The 16,756-nt window shown below is 46.9% G+C and overlaps 1 protein-coding gene across 1 annotated transcript in view; it reads left to right on the forward strand.

The window, feature by feature from the left end:
• The first annotated feature begins 479 nt into the window (after nt 1-479).
• Nucleotides 480-16,756, forward strand: part of TFCP2L1 (transcription factor CP2 like 1) — a 29,768-nt gene continuing 13,491 nt past the window's right edge. The window contains exons 1-3 of the mRNA XM_031590619.2: nt 480-678; nt 3,349-3,500; nt 16,169-16,245. Of these exons, the coding sequence (XP_031446479.1) occupies nt 617-678; nt 3,349-3,500; nt 16,169-16,245 (291 nt within the window). The 5' untranslated portion in view covers nt 480-616. The remainder of the gene's footprint in view (nt 679-3,348; nt 3,501-16,168; nt 16,246-16,756) is intronic.

The following is a 16,756-nucleotide window of genomic DNA, read 5'->3' on the forward strand; positions in this document are numbered from 1 at the left end:
ACGTCCCTCAGTGCCACATCTCCACGGCTCTTGAACACCTCCAAAGATGGTGAAGACAGTGCCTCCACCACCTCCCTGGGCAGTCTGTGCCAGCGCATCACCACTCTTTCAGAGAAAAAAATGTTTCCTAATACCCAACTTGACCCTCATCCGGCACTACTTGAAGCCGTTCCCTCTCGTCCCATCGCGGGAGCATTGGCTGACCCCCCTCGCCACCACCTCAGGTTTGGTACCGTACGACCACTTATCCTCACGCTGGCCTCCAGCGGCTACAAACCGTGGAAGGACGTTATCGGCCACCGGCACAAAAGCCGTCCCGGGTCAGGCAGCCCCGCTCAGCACCGCCCCGCCCGCACCGAACCACCTGCGCCCCGGCGGCGGCGCGGCTGTGCGGGGCGGGGCGGGGGAGGTCCCGGTGCTCCGCAGCGCAGCCAACCCGCGCCCGCCGGGGTTGGGCCATAAAAGCGCCGGGAGCCGTCGGGGCCGCGACTGGAGCTGGTGGGAGGTGGTGGTAGCGGTGCCCTACGCGCTTCGGGGTGGGCAGCCCGGCTGGGACACTTCTCGTCCCCGCTCCCAGCGACCGCGCCGGGCTCCCCCCCTCCCCGCTGTCCCCAAGATGCTGTTTTGGCACACGCAGCCGGAGCACTACAACCAGCACTCGACCGGCAGCTACCTGCGGTGAGTCCCCGCGGGGTAACGCAACGGGATCGGCCCGGGGCAGCGCTTCTCGCTGGGAGCCGCGGGCTTCTTTTTCTCGTCCTTCTCTATTAGCGGGGCTCGGCGGTGCCCCCGCTGCCGGCTGCTGCCTGCCCTGCTCGCAGCGGAGCTGCCTCTTCCTTTGAGGACGATGGGCGAGCAGCTCACAATTTCACTTTCTCGACTCGCCTAAACCAGCTTTTTCCTGCCTCTGCACAGTCGCGTTTAATTAAGTGTTCCTAATTTAAGCTCTAAAGAGCTGCGAAACAATAGTCTGCAACATGTGTAGCGCAAACCCGTGTTTCCTCCCCACAGAAGACAACAAAGCAGGCAACTTTGGGAGTTTCCTTTCTGCTGAGCGCTTATGAATTATTTTTTTATGAATATCTAAGGCTGGAATCTCAGAGGGTGCCGGTGGCTGCAGTTGTGCTCAGTTGTGGCACCCTGCAAGCATCCCCAAGGCTGCTGCAGGAGCACGCTGAGTCCAGCAGCGCCAGGTTGGACAGCAGGAAGGGGTTCTGTCCCAGAGGACAGTGGGCATTGGATGGGCTGCCCAGGGTGGTGGGCACAGCCCTGAGCTGCTGAAGCTCAGGGAGTGCTGGAACACCGCTCTCAGACATAGGGTTTGGTTATTGGTTGGCCCTGTGTGGAGCCAGGAGTTGGACTTGATGGTCCTTATGGGTTCCTGCTGTCGCGGGGTGCTCTGTGGGTTTGCAGTATCACAGTGTTGCAGGATCATCCTGTTTGGGTCAGGCTTGACCATGCCGTTCAGCATACTGAATGTTTGCTGCTGTAGCTATGGGGGTTCTTGAGCTGGGGCTCAAAGTCCTCAACTCACATTTATTAGAATGTTAAGTAATGGCTTCAGATGCTTTGGGGAAGGTCAGCTGGGTTAAACACCCAGTTCTTGTGGAGAGCTGTAATTCTGGCCAATTCCTGGGAGCTTGTTGAGACGCACGTTTCTAGAGAGAGCCCTCTGCTCTGAGCTGTGCTTCCCAGGGCTGCCTGTGCCCACAGACAGCCTGAGACTGCACCGAGCAAGCTGAAGTTGTGCAGTCCCCTTCCTGTGGATCGTACTTCTGTACAGTCAAAGCCTTTGCAACATCTGTGTAAGTTCTGATGTACCTCAGCGTGGTGTGTATTTGTTATGACAGTAAGACAGTGCTGCAGAGTAACCCTGTAGATCTTCATTCATTGTCACGGGAACTCTGCCTGTATCTCGTTCTGTACCTCCATCTGCCTGAGCCCTGCCTCAGACACCTTTCTCCCTTCCCCAGTACATTCCAGTACATTAACCAATCCTTGGTTAATGGCAGAACCCCAGTGCTTCAGCATAGAGGTGAACACTGGGACAGTTTGAGGATCTCACCCACCTGCTTTTCTCAAGACTTGGTTTGCAGCCTTGAGCTAAGAGTTGAGTCTTAGGGCTTCTTTCAGCCCCTTGTTCTCATCTTCTTTCTGTGTTGCGAGCACTTCTGGCAAGGTGAAATGTTTCATAGGGGGTTGATCCAAAGTTGTGGTATCTATTTCAGACATCTTCTGAGGCATTTCTCTCACTTCATTACCATGGTAAATCATTAGCACTGAGAGGAAAAAACCCTCTCTATGGCCACAGTTGGGTAAGAGCATGCGGTGGTTACGTCAGTGATGCCAGCAAGTAAATGGGGCTGGGTGCCTTGGAGTTGGTGGTAGTGCAGAGGTGTGCAGCTAGGGGGGAGAATGGAAACAGAGGGGTGTTCCTTTGTCCCCGCTTATAAGCGGAGTGGCACGGTTTGCTCTCTGGCTTTGTTCTCCAGGAACAGGAGCTCCGTGTGTGAGCTGGGTACTTCAGCTCTGCTGCAAACTGCTGCCCCATTCCACTGGTGACCTGGGCAGCCTTCAAGGTTGTGGGTGTTAGGATTCGGTGCAAGGTGGATCATTAACAGAACAGGCAAGGAAAATTCGTAATGGCCTTTCCATGTGCCTGTATGCATGGGCATGCTCCTGAACGGTTCTTATTAGAGCTTCTTGTGTGTGGGAATTCCAGGGGGAACAGAACTGCGTGCAGCCTCTGCTGGGAATCTTGGGTCTTCACGCATACGGAGAGAATGGACGGGGTGGAGGGGGGGAAGATCTAATTACTTACACTGAATTGTCTCTGTGTTCAGCATAATCTTTCTAATTGGGAAGGATACAGTGTCTTAAGTAGGTGGACACAACAGCCAGAGAAGTTAGAGGTGTGGGAAAGGCTAATTTGGCTATCCAGCATTAGATGTGCGAAGATAAGGATGCTTGTTCCTGGCATCTCTTTGTGCTAATGGCTCTGTTGTGCTCTCAGCATTGCTGACATCTGTTCTGCTTGGGGTTAGCGTGGGCCGGGAGCAGTCTGGCTGCGAGTCAGCATGCAGGTCAGTGCAAACGTCTTGTAAAGGAGCGAGATCTGGGACTGCACCCAGCTCCTCGTGAAGCTGCTGCTGAGCACCTGTGTGCTTCCATGAAGGCAGAAGTTGCCTTGTCACATTATGGAGGCTAAATTTATTCTTAGCTGTCATAACTCAGCGTTCCTCTGGAGATCATCTCCATTATCTCAGAGCATATGGATCAAATCCAGATTGAGAGCAGAATATTCCATAGAGTCTTTGTAAATAAATGCGCGTGAATTGTGTGTTTCAGAGATGTCCTTGCACTGCCGATCTTCAAGCAGGAGGAACCACAGCTGTCTCCTGAGAATGAAGCCAAACTGCCTCCCTTTCAGTACGTCCTCTGCACAGCCACATCCCCTGCTGTGAAACTGCACGAAGAAACCCTGACCTACCTCAACCAAGGTAGGGTTTGTACTGCGTGGAGGAGGGCACATATCCTGGGAATGATTCATGACAGAGAGATTGAATTCCATACTGGTGCCTCACTGGGAGGGCAGTGGGAAGGGGAAAAGAGGGAAAGAGATGGGAAGGGGATGGAGGAAAGGACAGTGTGGCATGTAAGTGTAAAAAATTAAAGATTCCTCAACTGATACAAAATGATGAAGTACCGCTGATTAATTGTTGACTTAAAACATCATGCACAGTTTCATGTAGCCAGGTACTGGCTTGATCTCCAACAGTCTGAACTACAGCCTCCTACCTTCATCTTGAAAGGCCAGGTGAATTCAGCAGGTGGGCAAGCTTTGGACTTGGGGAGGGACCTTGACATTGCAGGCCCCTGGGAGAGCATCATTGCTGCAGTGGATGAGATAGCAAGTACCTGTGGGTTTCTCAGTGCTCTCAGCAGAGGATGGTGTTGCTCCCACTGGCTGCGTGATGTGGCTCTGCTCTGCTGAGTCCCTGACTTGACAAGCTTATGGGGTTCACAGCATAATTTTTATGCAAGACCCTGAGTTTTCCTAGGCATTTTTTTTTTCCTGTGTCAGAATTTGTGCATACACATCTGTGGTTGGAGGTTGGCTGCCTCCTGCATATCGATCCCAGAGGGATCAGACATCTCTAGGCACAGACTATGCAAAAACATACTGCACTTAATTTCTGCCAGTTTGATAACACGGGCATTACAATAGCATCAGCCTGAGGGCTGTCTGCCATGTGTTACTGGTGTCCCCTCTGGCTTCTGAGCACTACCCCAGCTCCTCAAGCTCTGTGCATTGAGTGTAAAGCTCACTATAGTATCTCTCTGGATTTCTCTCAGTGCAAAACAGAGCCCTCTGAGCTCTGACACCCTCTGGGTCTGTCTGGCTGTTGGATCTGTTTTTCTGGTAGGCCTGGAGAGCACTGCTAGAAAGACCTGCTAAGTGCTGCAGGCTTTACCCAAGAAGCTCAGATGCCATGTAGATTGGAGGGTGCTTAAGATTTGTGATTGTATTCCCAGTTTATCCACTCAAATACAGCAAAATCCCAGCAGGTGACATGGGGCATGTCAAGGGTGAGATGAGCATGGACTGTGTTCTGCTTACTGTCATGAATAGTTGTCTCCTGCTCCATCTTGACACAGTACTGACTTAACTGACCTGCCACCAGTTGTCAGGTATCTTCTGCAGCTGTCTTCCATCTCCCAAGGGGAGAGTTGGGGATGTGCCCTGGGGAGTGAGGCTGGACATTTTGGAGGAACAAAGCAGGGGTGAGACTGGCAGAAGCCGTGCAGTAGGCAAGAACTGAGAAGGGGCTTGGGGAAGAACTGTAATGCTATTGCTTTGCCATGAAAGATGGAAACAGCATATTTTGTTACGGGATCTTCAAGGTAATTAGCTGTAAAAGATGCTACATCGCCTCCCTTCTAAGTTGAAGAGCTCATTGCCTTCTATTCTTGACAGAAACTTCACATCTTCCTGCCGCCTTCTTAGCAGCATTCTTACCTCACTTCTTTAAGTTCCTAAACAATTTGTCTTCCACCTTACACTGTGCTCCTCTTAGTTTCTTTGAGATCCTATTGACATTCAAGGCTATGCAGTATGCCTGCCTTAAAAGCCATTCTGCCATACTTGGCAAGTTGCTTCAGAATCAACACCAGCAGCTGCACTCCTGTTCCCAGCATTGACTCTTTCTAGTAGGAAGGGCAGGCATTGGCCCTAAAATCCTCTTCCTCTATGCTCTGTCATTTAGACTAAAATCCCTTGCCTCTGCTAGTTAGGAAAAAGGGACTGGAGTCTGCTCCTTTAGGGATACGACCTGCTGTGAGGAGCTTGCATAGTCACTGAGGGTAGTTGTGTATACGATAAGAGGATACTAAGCACACGTTTCCGTCAGCTGTGGTCAGAACCAACAGATATTTCTCTGATGTAATATTAGTGGAGATGTTGCTTGGGATTAAAAAGTTATGAGGATTTGTCTTGCAATAGGTTTTTATGCTTAGGAATGCCTATGTAAGAGAAGGTTTATTTTCTATTAACATCTGTGTTTAAAAACTTGTTCTTTTTCTGTTGAACTCGTGAATAAAAAGTAACAGCAGAAATGAAAATTCTTGAGGCAGAAGAGAAACACTTCTGTGGAAACTACTTTTGATTTTTTTTGAGCTGAATAGTTTCCCAGAGGTTACCTACTGTGCAGTTATTTTCCTCTCGCTGCTCCAAAGTCAGAGGAAAGTGCTGCAACTCCTCACGGGTTGAAACCTGTTCAACAGAAGCCAGGGAATCCCACCCAGGTGCTGCCATGCAGTTCTGAATTGCTCTGAGTACAAGCTAAGGTAAGACTAACAGAAAGTTCATCATCATATTAGAAGAGCTACGCTGTGTGAGCTGAGGTGGGACATGGAGGGAACCTCAGGGCAGCTCAGGTCTTGGAAGCCGTAGCACAGCAGAAGAGCTGACTGACCTCAGCATGCTGTGTCTGTGTGCCATTCCATAAAGCAGCATAGACCATTCCCTACTCCTTATTGCCTCACACTGACCATAAGCGAAGAGACACTTCTTGCACCTTACCCTCTTTCTGTGCTTATTGTGGTCTGGCTAAACGCTGTTACACAAAACTTCCTTCTTGCGTGTGTGCTTGAGTTTTGGGTCAGATGACCTTAGCAAATGGCTAACTTCATTAATGTGTCCTTCTACCCTGTCTGTGCTGAGAGCTTCAGTCACAGCTGGCTCCTAGTAATAAAGATACAAAGAAAGAGTGGCTGTCCCAGTTCCAACAAACCCATTCACCTCCAGTGCAGTGACACATCCAGACTACGAAGACTGGTTTGGGGGTTTTTGGCTGCTTCACTATTTGGCTGTCTGACTCTTGCAGTGTGTTATCCAAACATGCTTCTCTGGCTGGAGCTCTTCACTATTCAGTAGCAGACCGTCTGTCACTGTGCAGCAGCTACACTCCCTGCCTTGGGATGCTCACTTAGGACCAGTTCAGTGTTGGTGAGTGACCAGCTCAGTAGATAGCCCATGTACAGAAATAGGTAGACAAAAGGTCTGGTCTTACAGAGCATGATGGCTTCTGCTGAGCCTTGGGTGGCCCTGGGGAATTGGTCAGTGGCTCTGTGGAGGAAGAGGACTTTAGCCCTGGCTCCCACAGAGGTGAGGGAAAAATCCAAGTGGAGTCCTGATCTGGAGGGGCTGTTCTTAGCAAGGGTGAGGGTGCAAAGGGCAAGGTTGTGTGAAGTTGACTTGGGGACGTTCGCCAGTGGCAGGCTCCCAAGCTTGTCTGCTCTGGTCTGAAACCACAAATGCTCACTGGCCACAGCTCTAGAACTAGCCAGTAAATCAAGCATCTAGAGTCAAATCCTCAGCTTGCTTTCCAAAGACTGACTCATTACACTTGTCTTTCCCGATCTCTTCCCTTCTGTGTCCCACATTCCTTGAGAAATTGGAGCCAGAGCCCTGTTAGTCTCAATTCAACGCTTCTCCTTTGGTCCATGAAGCTGGTAAAGGTGTGTCCTCACACAAGGAGCTGCTGCTGGCACTGCTCCCTTGGTGAGGGAGCACTTCTGTTGACAGAGCTACGCTGTCCAGAAGTCTGCAGCACAACATCACCTAACGTTATTTGGAACTAGCCTGCCTTTTAGCACTATTGCAGTGTCTCTTGTGGATAGGGATTTTTCAGACAAACAGTCAACCAGCAACCATATTACAAACCACTGCTTTAGCAAGAGGTCTTGGTGCAGTTGCATGTTCCATGGTCTGCAGTCATATGGGGTGTGGTTTGAGCAGGGCTGGTTGAAACTAGTTTCAGACATGGACAGAAATGGGAGTAATGAAGGTGGTTCCAGAAACTGCACCAGGAGGAATGCAGAGGAAACAAGCACTCTACAGCAGATCTGAATGCTAATAAATGTGAGGAAATAAAATCATTAAAAAAAAAAAAATTAAAAAGGGGCACACACAACACACAAAAAAGGCCAACAAACAACACAAAGCAAAACTCGTTGCCCAAGGGACTTGGCTTGTAGTGCCAGAACCACATGTGGAGCGTGAGCTGTTCCAGTCATGATTTTGTTTCATGACCAGTGTTGGCTTGGCTCAGAGCCAGAGATCTAAATTGCTCGGAATAGAGGGTGGGTCGGGCTGATGGCAGGAGTCACTGAGACCCAGCTGTGTGCCAGACCCAGCCCTGTCCCTTAGCTGTGCTTGGGAGTAACAGGCCATCACCTGCCTGTGAAGTTTTCCTGCTCTCCAGGTCTGTGGTTTATGACTTGTGGTCCTCAGCCATGTGAGGATTTTCACATCCAGCCTGTTGGGGTTAGGAAGGCTGGCCACCCCTCTGCTTCGCAGGGTCTTCCAAGAGTTAGTTAGTTTTATTGCCAGTCCTAGACAGTTCGGAAAACAAACAAGCCAAAAACCCAAACCATGAGAGAAAACCACGAACATCCGAGAAGACCTGTGATGTTATTGGGAGCATAGCCGTTGTGGTGCATAAGCAACAGATGCCTCACAAAGCTAAGGACGGACTGAGTTGGGTTCTGTCACGCACCAACAAAAGCTCCAGATATTGGGTCCTCAGGAGTGGATCCAGATCCAAGATGTGTGTGTGTCAACTTGTACGCTTGAAACTGCTGTTGTAGATTTTTTGGCTGTTGTCCTGCCTCAGCTCACTGGAGACATGTTGTGGTTTCCCTTCCAAGGAAAGGCGCGGAAAGCGCAGAGGACGAATGGAAGGTGGTTGCTTGGGTAGATGTCATTGCTTACAACAAAACCTTTGCCTCCCTTAAAACATTTAAAGTTCATACAGTTGGCTAATCTTCTACAGGCAAGGAACTCAGTTTTAAATACTGAGATTTACAGTAAATGAAAAAAGCTGTTTTCTGTTGACGTTAACTCATACGTAATTGGGTTTTTATGGGGTCACAACTGTCGGAATGTTTGTAGTTTTCCTGGAACAGTTCTTTATTTGCCTAAATGAAGTGTAGAGAAGGCTGATTGACCAGCTCTGACTGGGTGTGCTTCTGGTTTAATTATAGCTCTGCTTGTGGGGAGACTTTTGCTTTGTCCCATCAGAAGAACCAACTCTCCCTATAAATTGCTGCTGCCACTGGCCAGCTCTTGGGTGTTTCATGCTGCTGGTGGCTGTCCCTTGTGAACATGCCCTCTACCTTTGCCTGAGTGAAACTGTGGCTGTGAATATCAGGTGCTTCCTGGTGGCTGCCCACCTGTGCATCCATCATCCCTATGGCACGCAGTGTGACACGCCGTTCTGGTCCTCACCTCCTTTCCTGGCTTTGGGTAGCTTCAAGAAGTGCCTGTCAAAGGCTGTCTTTTCTGTTTCTGAGGATGTTTTTTTTATTTTTGGTTCTTGTGCTGCACTCCATTGTTTTTGGAGAAGGCATTTGTCTCCTACCTTACTCTGAAGACAACTCTGATGTCTCGGCTGAAGCCGTTATTCGTGCTAGCAGCGATTTCCCCATATGCTTGGCAGCTCTGTCTTTGCTTGGCAGCCCAGGATAAACAACCCTGTCTCCAAACCACACCATCCCTAAACTCACTATGAATCTTGCTTCAGATGACAGGGCACCTCTGCATAAGTAGAGCATCTGACTTCTGTTGCCCTTAGGAAGCTAGAATCTCAGTTGTCTTTTAACCAAGAGCCTGTTTTCTATTCATTTGGTAATACTGCTGTTAACATCTGGATGAAATTCAAATGGGATTGTGAACTTGCTGGATCATAGCCTGTGCACAACTCCTACTGGAAGCCCCTAGACTGCATTTTATTCTCCCACTTCCATAAATCTTCCATATCTGTGAAGGAAGGAAGTGCTCAGAAGTTGCTATGAGTATAGTGAAAAGTCAGAATATCTACAAGATTTTTTTTCTTTCCCTGTCATTTTTTTTTTTTAAACTTTTTTCCATTATCCATATCTCCTTTGAGATTTCTGTAATTTTGAGAGAAACTTTTGCCTACATTTCTACACTTGGACTGTATCAATGAACTTGTCAATCTGAAGTGATATTTCAATTTTCCAGTCACTTTTTCCCAACTTGCAGTATCCTTCCTATAAGATATATGTTAGCAGTAAGAAACTTAGGAAACACTGTCCTTTTGACAAGGTTAACTGTTTCTATGGGAATTATGTATGATACCTTATCTCTAAGGAGGCTGGAAAAAAAAAAAAAAAACGTTTTTGCCTCCAACCAAGCGTTTATTTTATGTTTCTGAAACTATACAGCACATACTTGAGCAGTGGGATTTCTCTTGTCCTGGTTTGCTGTCGTATTTCTGAGCTGTGCTTGCTGTGATGGGGCGTTTGTCAGTTGGAGTAGCCAGGTACACGAGTGGGGCTTCCTTTCTCTAACACATTTCTCCACATTACTGCAGAAATGTGGTGGAGGGGGTGATTTCCCTGAGGGCTGATTGGGGTCAGCAGTCACATTCGGCCCTTCTGCATCCCTCTTCAGCACCCTCACCACAGATCATTCTTCTTAGTTATCTGAAGCTCAAGTAAATATTACACACCAAGCTAGTCTTGCAGAGCTATAAAACCTGTTGTCCAAATTGACTCAGTACAGGTTGAAACCAGAAAAAGCCTGCCTGATTTAATTACACAGAGGGGGCTAAGCTTTTCTGAGCTAGGCAGATGTGACCCAGATAGTCCTGGGTGGACATGCTAGAGAGGTGGAAATACAGGAAGAAATTATTTTCTCAAGTCAGATTTTTTTTTTCCCTGTTTTCCATTAGAAGTCCATCATTTCTTCAGTGATTTGGTTTTAAAAATCAAAACTTATGCCATGTCTTCAATTAGGTGGGATTATAGAATCGTGGAGTTGTAGGGGTTGGAAGAGACCTCTGGGGACCATCAAGTCCAGCCCCCCTGCTAAAGCAGGTTTCCTGCAGATTAGTTGGTAGGGTTCAGGACAGTAGACAAGGTGTGTGCAAGAGAAGAACAAGTGCACACAGTGACAGTAGCAACGGAGAGTGTTTCTGAGTCTGTTAGCTGTTTTTGTATCCTTGATTCAAAGTTAGGCTATAGTCTTGGGAGGAGTTACATATACGTCCCGCTCTGTTGAGTGGAAAGCACTGCAAATGAAGAGTATTTATTTTATGCCTGTTAGCTATGAAGTGTCACCACTGTAAAATGAACTATCCTCAGAAGTCTGGGAAGATGAGTGTTTAGCCAAATGTTCATATAGTAAATGAGCACTGGAGTTTTCTTCCAGCAAACTTTGCTCTGAGGCATGTGTTTGGCTTTCCACAAGAAAGAGGCAGAAAAAGAGAAAGAAGGGGACAAAGAAACCCCCCCCAGAGCTCTGAGGATATTGTAATAGGAGGAGAAGCCCAGGAAGAGGCATGATGACAGTGCAACTCTATGGCATGGTGGAAGAACTGGTCATGGAACTGGTCCATTAGGTTCCTCTGGTGGTAATGGCAAATAGGGCAGGAATTTTTGGTATTGCAATCAGATGAGTAGCGAACTCCATTGGAAGTGGCTCCAAACAGTGGGACCAAGATAGCTTTGCTGCAAAGAGAAACAGGCAGGAAATAGGTGGAGGGATGGGTGAGGCTGCAGATACTGAAGTAAGGCATGTGTGCAGCGTGGTTGGTGTAGCCATGTTCAGAGAGAGATACTGCAAAAGAGGAGTTTATGAGCATTGGTCTGACTGGACAGCTTGATATGGATGCAGCCTGGACACTGAATACCAGCTGCTGGGAAGCTGTGGCTAGGGAAGGGTCGACTGTCTTCGCCCTGCCCCCTCCCTGGCCACTTATAACTGGCTGCTCTTGAAGATGAGATGTGGGACATGATGGATTTGGTGTGTCAGGATGACTCTTATGTTCCCTTTGCTTTGCCTGGCCCACAGTTGGTCCTCCTCTGCAGGATTTCCATGCTCTTAGCATAGCGGGAGCTTTCAGGGTGGCCTATTGTGTAGCAGCTGAATTCACAATATCCTCTGGATAAACATCTCCTAGAGCATCTTGTCAAAGGAGGATGCAATAAGCAACTGCAGAATATCCAGCATATCCAGCATTATTGCGTATCCATCTTTGTGGCGGGAGGATTCCGCCCTTGTTCCTTGTCTTGAGAGTGTCTGCACATGGGACACTTTGGCAGGTGTTATGCTAAGCTATACTTCTGCTTTTGTCTGTCTAAAAAGGTGTGGGCAATCAAGCATGCAAGTTGAGATGCCAGCTCTGTCAGTCTTGCCTGTTTACTCTGTGGACCCATTAATCTTGTCAGATAAATGTGTGTGTGTGCCTGATGGCCTAAATAGTTGTATTGGTTGCTTCAAAGGTGATCCTCCTGCCTGCTGGATGTGCCTTGGGCTGGGGGGTAAAAGCTGTTTCTTTTTCTTCCCCCCTCCTTCTGCATGCTGCATTCATCTGTCAGCATTCCTTTGTCTTTATCTTTGCGCTATTTAGGATGTCCATATAAAGTTGCTAAATGGAATTTTTATTGGCCAGCTTGGCTTAATAATCAAACAGTTTCCAGGCTGGTTCTGTCTAGTGCTGTGTGGATCCATTCTGTGAAAGAGAACTTGCAATTATTATTATTTTTTTCTTGTCTACTGACTTCCATCACAGATATTGCTCAGTGTAAGGTTAGGTTTTAATTAATTGCTGGAAAGGCAAGCAGACAACTTGGCTAGATTAAGTAAGACTCAGATTGGTCTGGAACAGCAGCAGCCTAATAGAAAGTCAGTGTATCGTATCAATGCATTGTGCAGAAAACCACAGAATGCATAGTGGAAGTGGCCCCTGAAATGTAACACCAAAACACTCAAAAATGAAAGCTGGATATTGTGATTGTGTAGCAAACAAACATAAAGCAAAATGTAACTTTTGAGTTTAGGATTATCTTTTGAAATCGGAAGCTCTCAAGAGTTACTGGTGGCTGGAACTGAGATGGCTTGTGCCTTCTGAGTATGTGAAAGCATTCCTTTCTTGAACCAAATTTTTCATCAGCTATAACAAATTGTTGACTGTCAGTTCTTTTGTTCCCAAACTAAGTGTTCATACCTGCATTTAATATGCATTAATGGCCAAAGCAGTAAAAATGAAAAGAGTAAACAGTCTATAAATTCTCTTTAGGGTAGACGCAATGGCTTTATGAATCACCAAGTAGGAACTCTGTGGACTTGGGTGGTTACTACTTTGCTGGATATTACTCTTGTTTGTAAAGCAGAGTTGCTCAAACCCTAGCCTAGGAGGTGATTGCATAAATTTGCTGTTGCTCAGGGACTGTCTGCTCAAAATACAAATTGCACTGTATCATCACCCGCCCAGGTTTTTATTGGTGCCCCAAAAGCTTCCAATGAAGCTGGGAGACAAATTGCATCTCAGGAATTTAATGTGGTTATTCAGATATTTATTGCCATTCTGTTCCCTGCCTGAGGTAAGGAAGAAGGCTTGTGGCAAGCTCTGCGCGAGGAGCACCGGGTTGTGCACTGGCATCAGCTCTTCTGGGGATTTGGTGTTCAAAATGCTTTCTTCATGCCGGATAGTGGTAAAAGCACTGATAGCTGGCTTCAGGTGCCCTTGTCTGTGTGCGTACCATACTGCAGCATAACCTGAGACCAAGTAGGTTGACAGCTCTGAGGCTGTTGTGAGCCCCTTGCTGCCTTGGTGTGGTGCAGGTACAGGCAGTGTTGAGAGCATGATAGGGAGAAGGTTTCAGCAGGTTGAACCTGTCACCGCTGCTCTCCATTGCCACAGATATTTCCATAGGGTTTTTCCTTCCCTCTAAGCCCAGCATATGTTAAACCTTCATCAGCTGAGGAATAGCTACTGCCCAGGTTAAGATCAGACTGTTTGATCATATATATCATCACAAAGTCTCAGCATCAGTACATTCAGTAACTCTCTCTGGCTTTATTGCCAAGCATTGACTTCTAGCTATCTAGTGTAGCCTATATTAATGAAGAAACAGAAAGACAGTACTGGCAAACTCACTCTATTTCAGTTGTATGTTTTGGGCTTCGCCAGTTGCAGCCTGTCATGGGAACTGGTTTGTCACTGGGAGTATGGTTTGTTTTAGTCACACTTGCAACTGTATTTCTCTACAGATTTAGATACTGGAGTAACAATGATATAGTTAGAACATTGACAACCCATGTGTGATAGGGCTGGAGAGTCACTGGTATGGGATTCTGTGTGCCAGAGCCTTGAGCTACTTCTTAGCTTTTGGCTCTTCAGTGCCAATGGGAGGAATTGGGGCCAAATTCTCACTGAGAGTTCCACAGAGGGAAATAAATTGCTTGAATTTTGGCTGGAAGCCATCTTGTTTTGATAACTGCTCTGTGTAGTAACTGGAGTTGAACACTTGGAAAACACTAAGGGGAAAGTAGTTAGCATGAAATACTATTCTGAATGAGGCATTTTGTGGCATGAACTGAGTACCGTGTCTTACATCAGATGACCCGTATATCTTTCATCAAAGCATTTTACTTCTTATTTGACTTTCCATTTATCATTAACTCTGTCTCCGCAACAGTTTTCTGTCTTACCAGCGGGCAGAATATGTTTCTGACTCGATCCAAGCAGAATCCCTCCCATCAGGATGAGGTGCATGGTGCAAGTTATCCACTGGGTTGCAGGATGGCTCCTGTCCCACACAACTGCTTGGAAGATGCATGCTGCGCAGTTCTTAAGTGCTTGATATCAGTTTGAAAGGAACATAGTCAGCGTTTTCATGCAGATTAATTTCTTTCATCTCATAGGAAATGCAAACCGGGCTGCCAAAAGAGTGGGGTATATATCAGAATGTAAAGGTGTCACAAACTAAGGACTGCAATACTTGCTAAATGGAAGTGCTTGTGGCTCAGCCATTGCCTTCCTCTGTAGCACAGGTCGTGTCACTTCTGTGTCTCTGTAACAACATCTGAGTACAGTCATAGACATATTCTACTGTCTCGCAGAAGCTTATGATCTCAAATTCTAAGCTAATTTTCTGTAATGATTAGACTGATATTTGCTTGGGAGTGAATTGCAAATGCTAGAGATGCTTGGCTGTGTAAGTTCATTTCAGATGGTGAACTGCATCACTCTGATTTTGTGAACCTGAGCCTGATTTTTTATATTAATACAGTGGTATTGGTTATGTGGAGAGATATTGTACATCTCTCATAAAACTGCCAAGTGAATAATAATAACCTGTATCAGTGGGAACACTAGAGAGTCTCTTGTGTTAGCAAGGGAGACCTCAATTTCAGCACTGTAATTTACAATGTCCGCTTTTGCTGTCCAGTGATCTCTAAAGGGAGGTCACTCTTCCTAAGTCAGTTTACTTATGTGCAAAGAGATGGGTTAAGATATGTGTGTGTTTCCAGTGCTTAATTTGGCACTTCAGATGGTTTATTCTTCCCCTTCTGCATCCCTTAAGCCACGTGTTGGATTCAAGGGTCACTTCCTGTTTGCAGAACCTCTATTGACATCAGTAGGAGTGCTGTGCAAACATTTGAGGCTCCAATATGGCCCCTCTTGTCCTCCACCCCCTGCCCCAGCCTTCTATCTTTGCTCTGGTGATAGGGTCTGTGCTCACAAGGGCAAATAGGAGAGCCAGAATTCCCAAAAAGGAACCTGGCTGAAATGCAGTGCCCTTTTGACGTGTAAGTCTTCAATTTCTAGAGCCAGAAGTGTTGCATTCTTCTCTCTGCTGGTAGCAACTGCTCAGAGGGAGATCTATCTGCTTTGCAGTTTTCTGCAGGGCCGGTTCAGAGGAGAAGCTGGTCGAACCAGAAGAACCAAACTGCTCTCCTTCTTGGTGCCTGCCTTGTTGTAACTGCGCGTTTTTTCAGTAAAAGGGAGGATATCACGTTGAGCAAGAAAAACTAGGTACTGAGGATGTGTATACATTATATGTTCCTGCCCTGCCTCTTTATCAGCTATAGGTTTGTTGTGCAGTTAGTCTGATACTGTAAGCTTTTGTAATGCCTTTACCATTTGTGCATAAGTTTTTGGAATGCCAGTCTTCTTGGCCTGCTGTCAGCCTTGGAGAGTGATGGTATTTCATGAACCAGCTAGAGGAACTCAACTGAACTGTCTGAGTCTGTTATGCTAAGGAGTGGTGGTGGTGAGGTCTAACTCCCTTTCAGTAGGGACTTCAAAGGGATTGGTCCTTGCACCTACTGTAATTTGCAATGTTGCTTTCACACGTGTCTGAAGGAGGATTTGTGCACTGGGCAGCACATCTGTGGCCATATGGAACAAATCTTGTCTTTCTGGTTCATTGAAACACATTGCAGCCTTGACCTTGCTGTCTTTAGCAGAACAGTGACTAGACCTGGTGTGCAGCAGCTCTTCACACAACTTTGCTTCAGTAGAAGGGGCAGATGAAGGCAACACCATTGTAGAGGGAAACGAGGTCTCAAGCACTGTGGTGGCTTTGTGGAGGATGACCAGAGGGCTGTAACAGGCCTGGAAGACAGAGTGCAATTGGTGCCTGAGTGCTTTGAGCAGTCAACAGACAAACCTTCCCCTCAGATTTCTGCTGTGCTTTAGTTCCTACTCTATTACTGGGGCAAATGCATTATGTTAACAAAAATGAGCTTTCCCTGATCAAACGTATGCTTTATTAGCCACGTAAATGCCAGCATGACTCTCTCATTGCTACAACATATTAAACACCTTGGAAATGTTTCCTTAAACTCTAGGTCAGTCTTATGAAATCCGTCTACTTGAGAATAGGAAATTGGGAGAGTTTCAAGATTTAAACACAAAATATGTAAAGGTAAGGAGAAACATAGATTTCTTTTCTTCCTGCTACTACATACAGCCTCTAATGAAGGGCCTGACCTTGCTCACACTGAGACAATGGAAGATACTTTGCCATTGTTTTTAATGGGAGCAGGGCTGATGGAGTTATTCTGAGTGCTGGAGTTTCACGGGACTATGCAGCTTGGCTTTATGAGGCTTCAGGGGAATCTCTGTTCTGTCTGTGATCATGACCCTAGAGTTTCACTGTGAATATTGGGTTCAGGGGAATCCCAAAGTTCAGAGGTGAACATGGTCAAAACCGCAGGCCTTTCTCCCTTCTTACCCCGAGCAGCACACCTGTGTTGTTCCATTCCATGTCATGCAGAAGACCCTGGCCTTCACACCGTTCTGCCACACAGATTCTGCATAGCTCCAATATACTTCAGTAACGAGCATGATTTTGAACATATAGAACTTGGTTGTTTCTGTTCAAATTCAAAAAGTTGGCTCCGGATCCTGTTTCTGGATCCAACCTTCAAGCCTTC

Source organism: Phasianus colchicus, chromosome 7 (genome assembly GCF_987193195.1).
Source record: "Phasianus colchicus chromosome 7, bPhaCol1.hap1.1, whole genome shotgun sequence".
Classification (NCBI taxonomy): Eukaryota; Metazoa; Chordata; class Aves; order Galliformes; family Phasianidae; genus Phasianus; species Phasianus colchicus.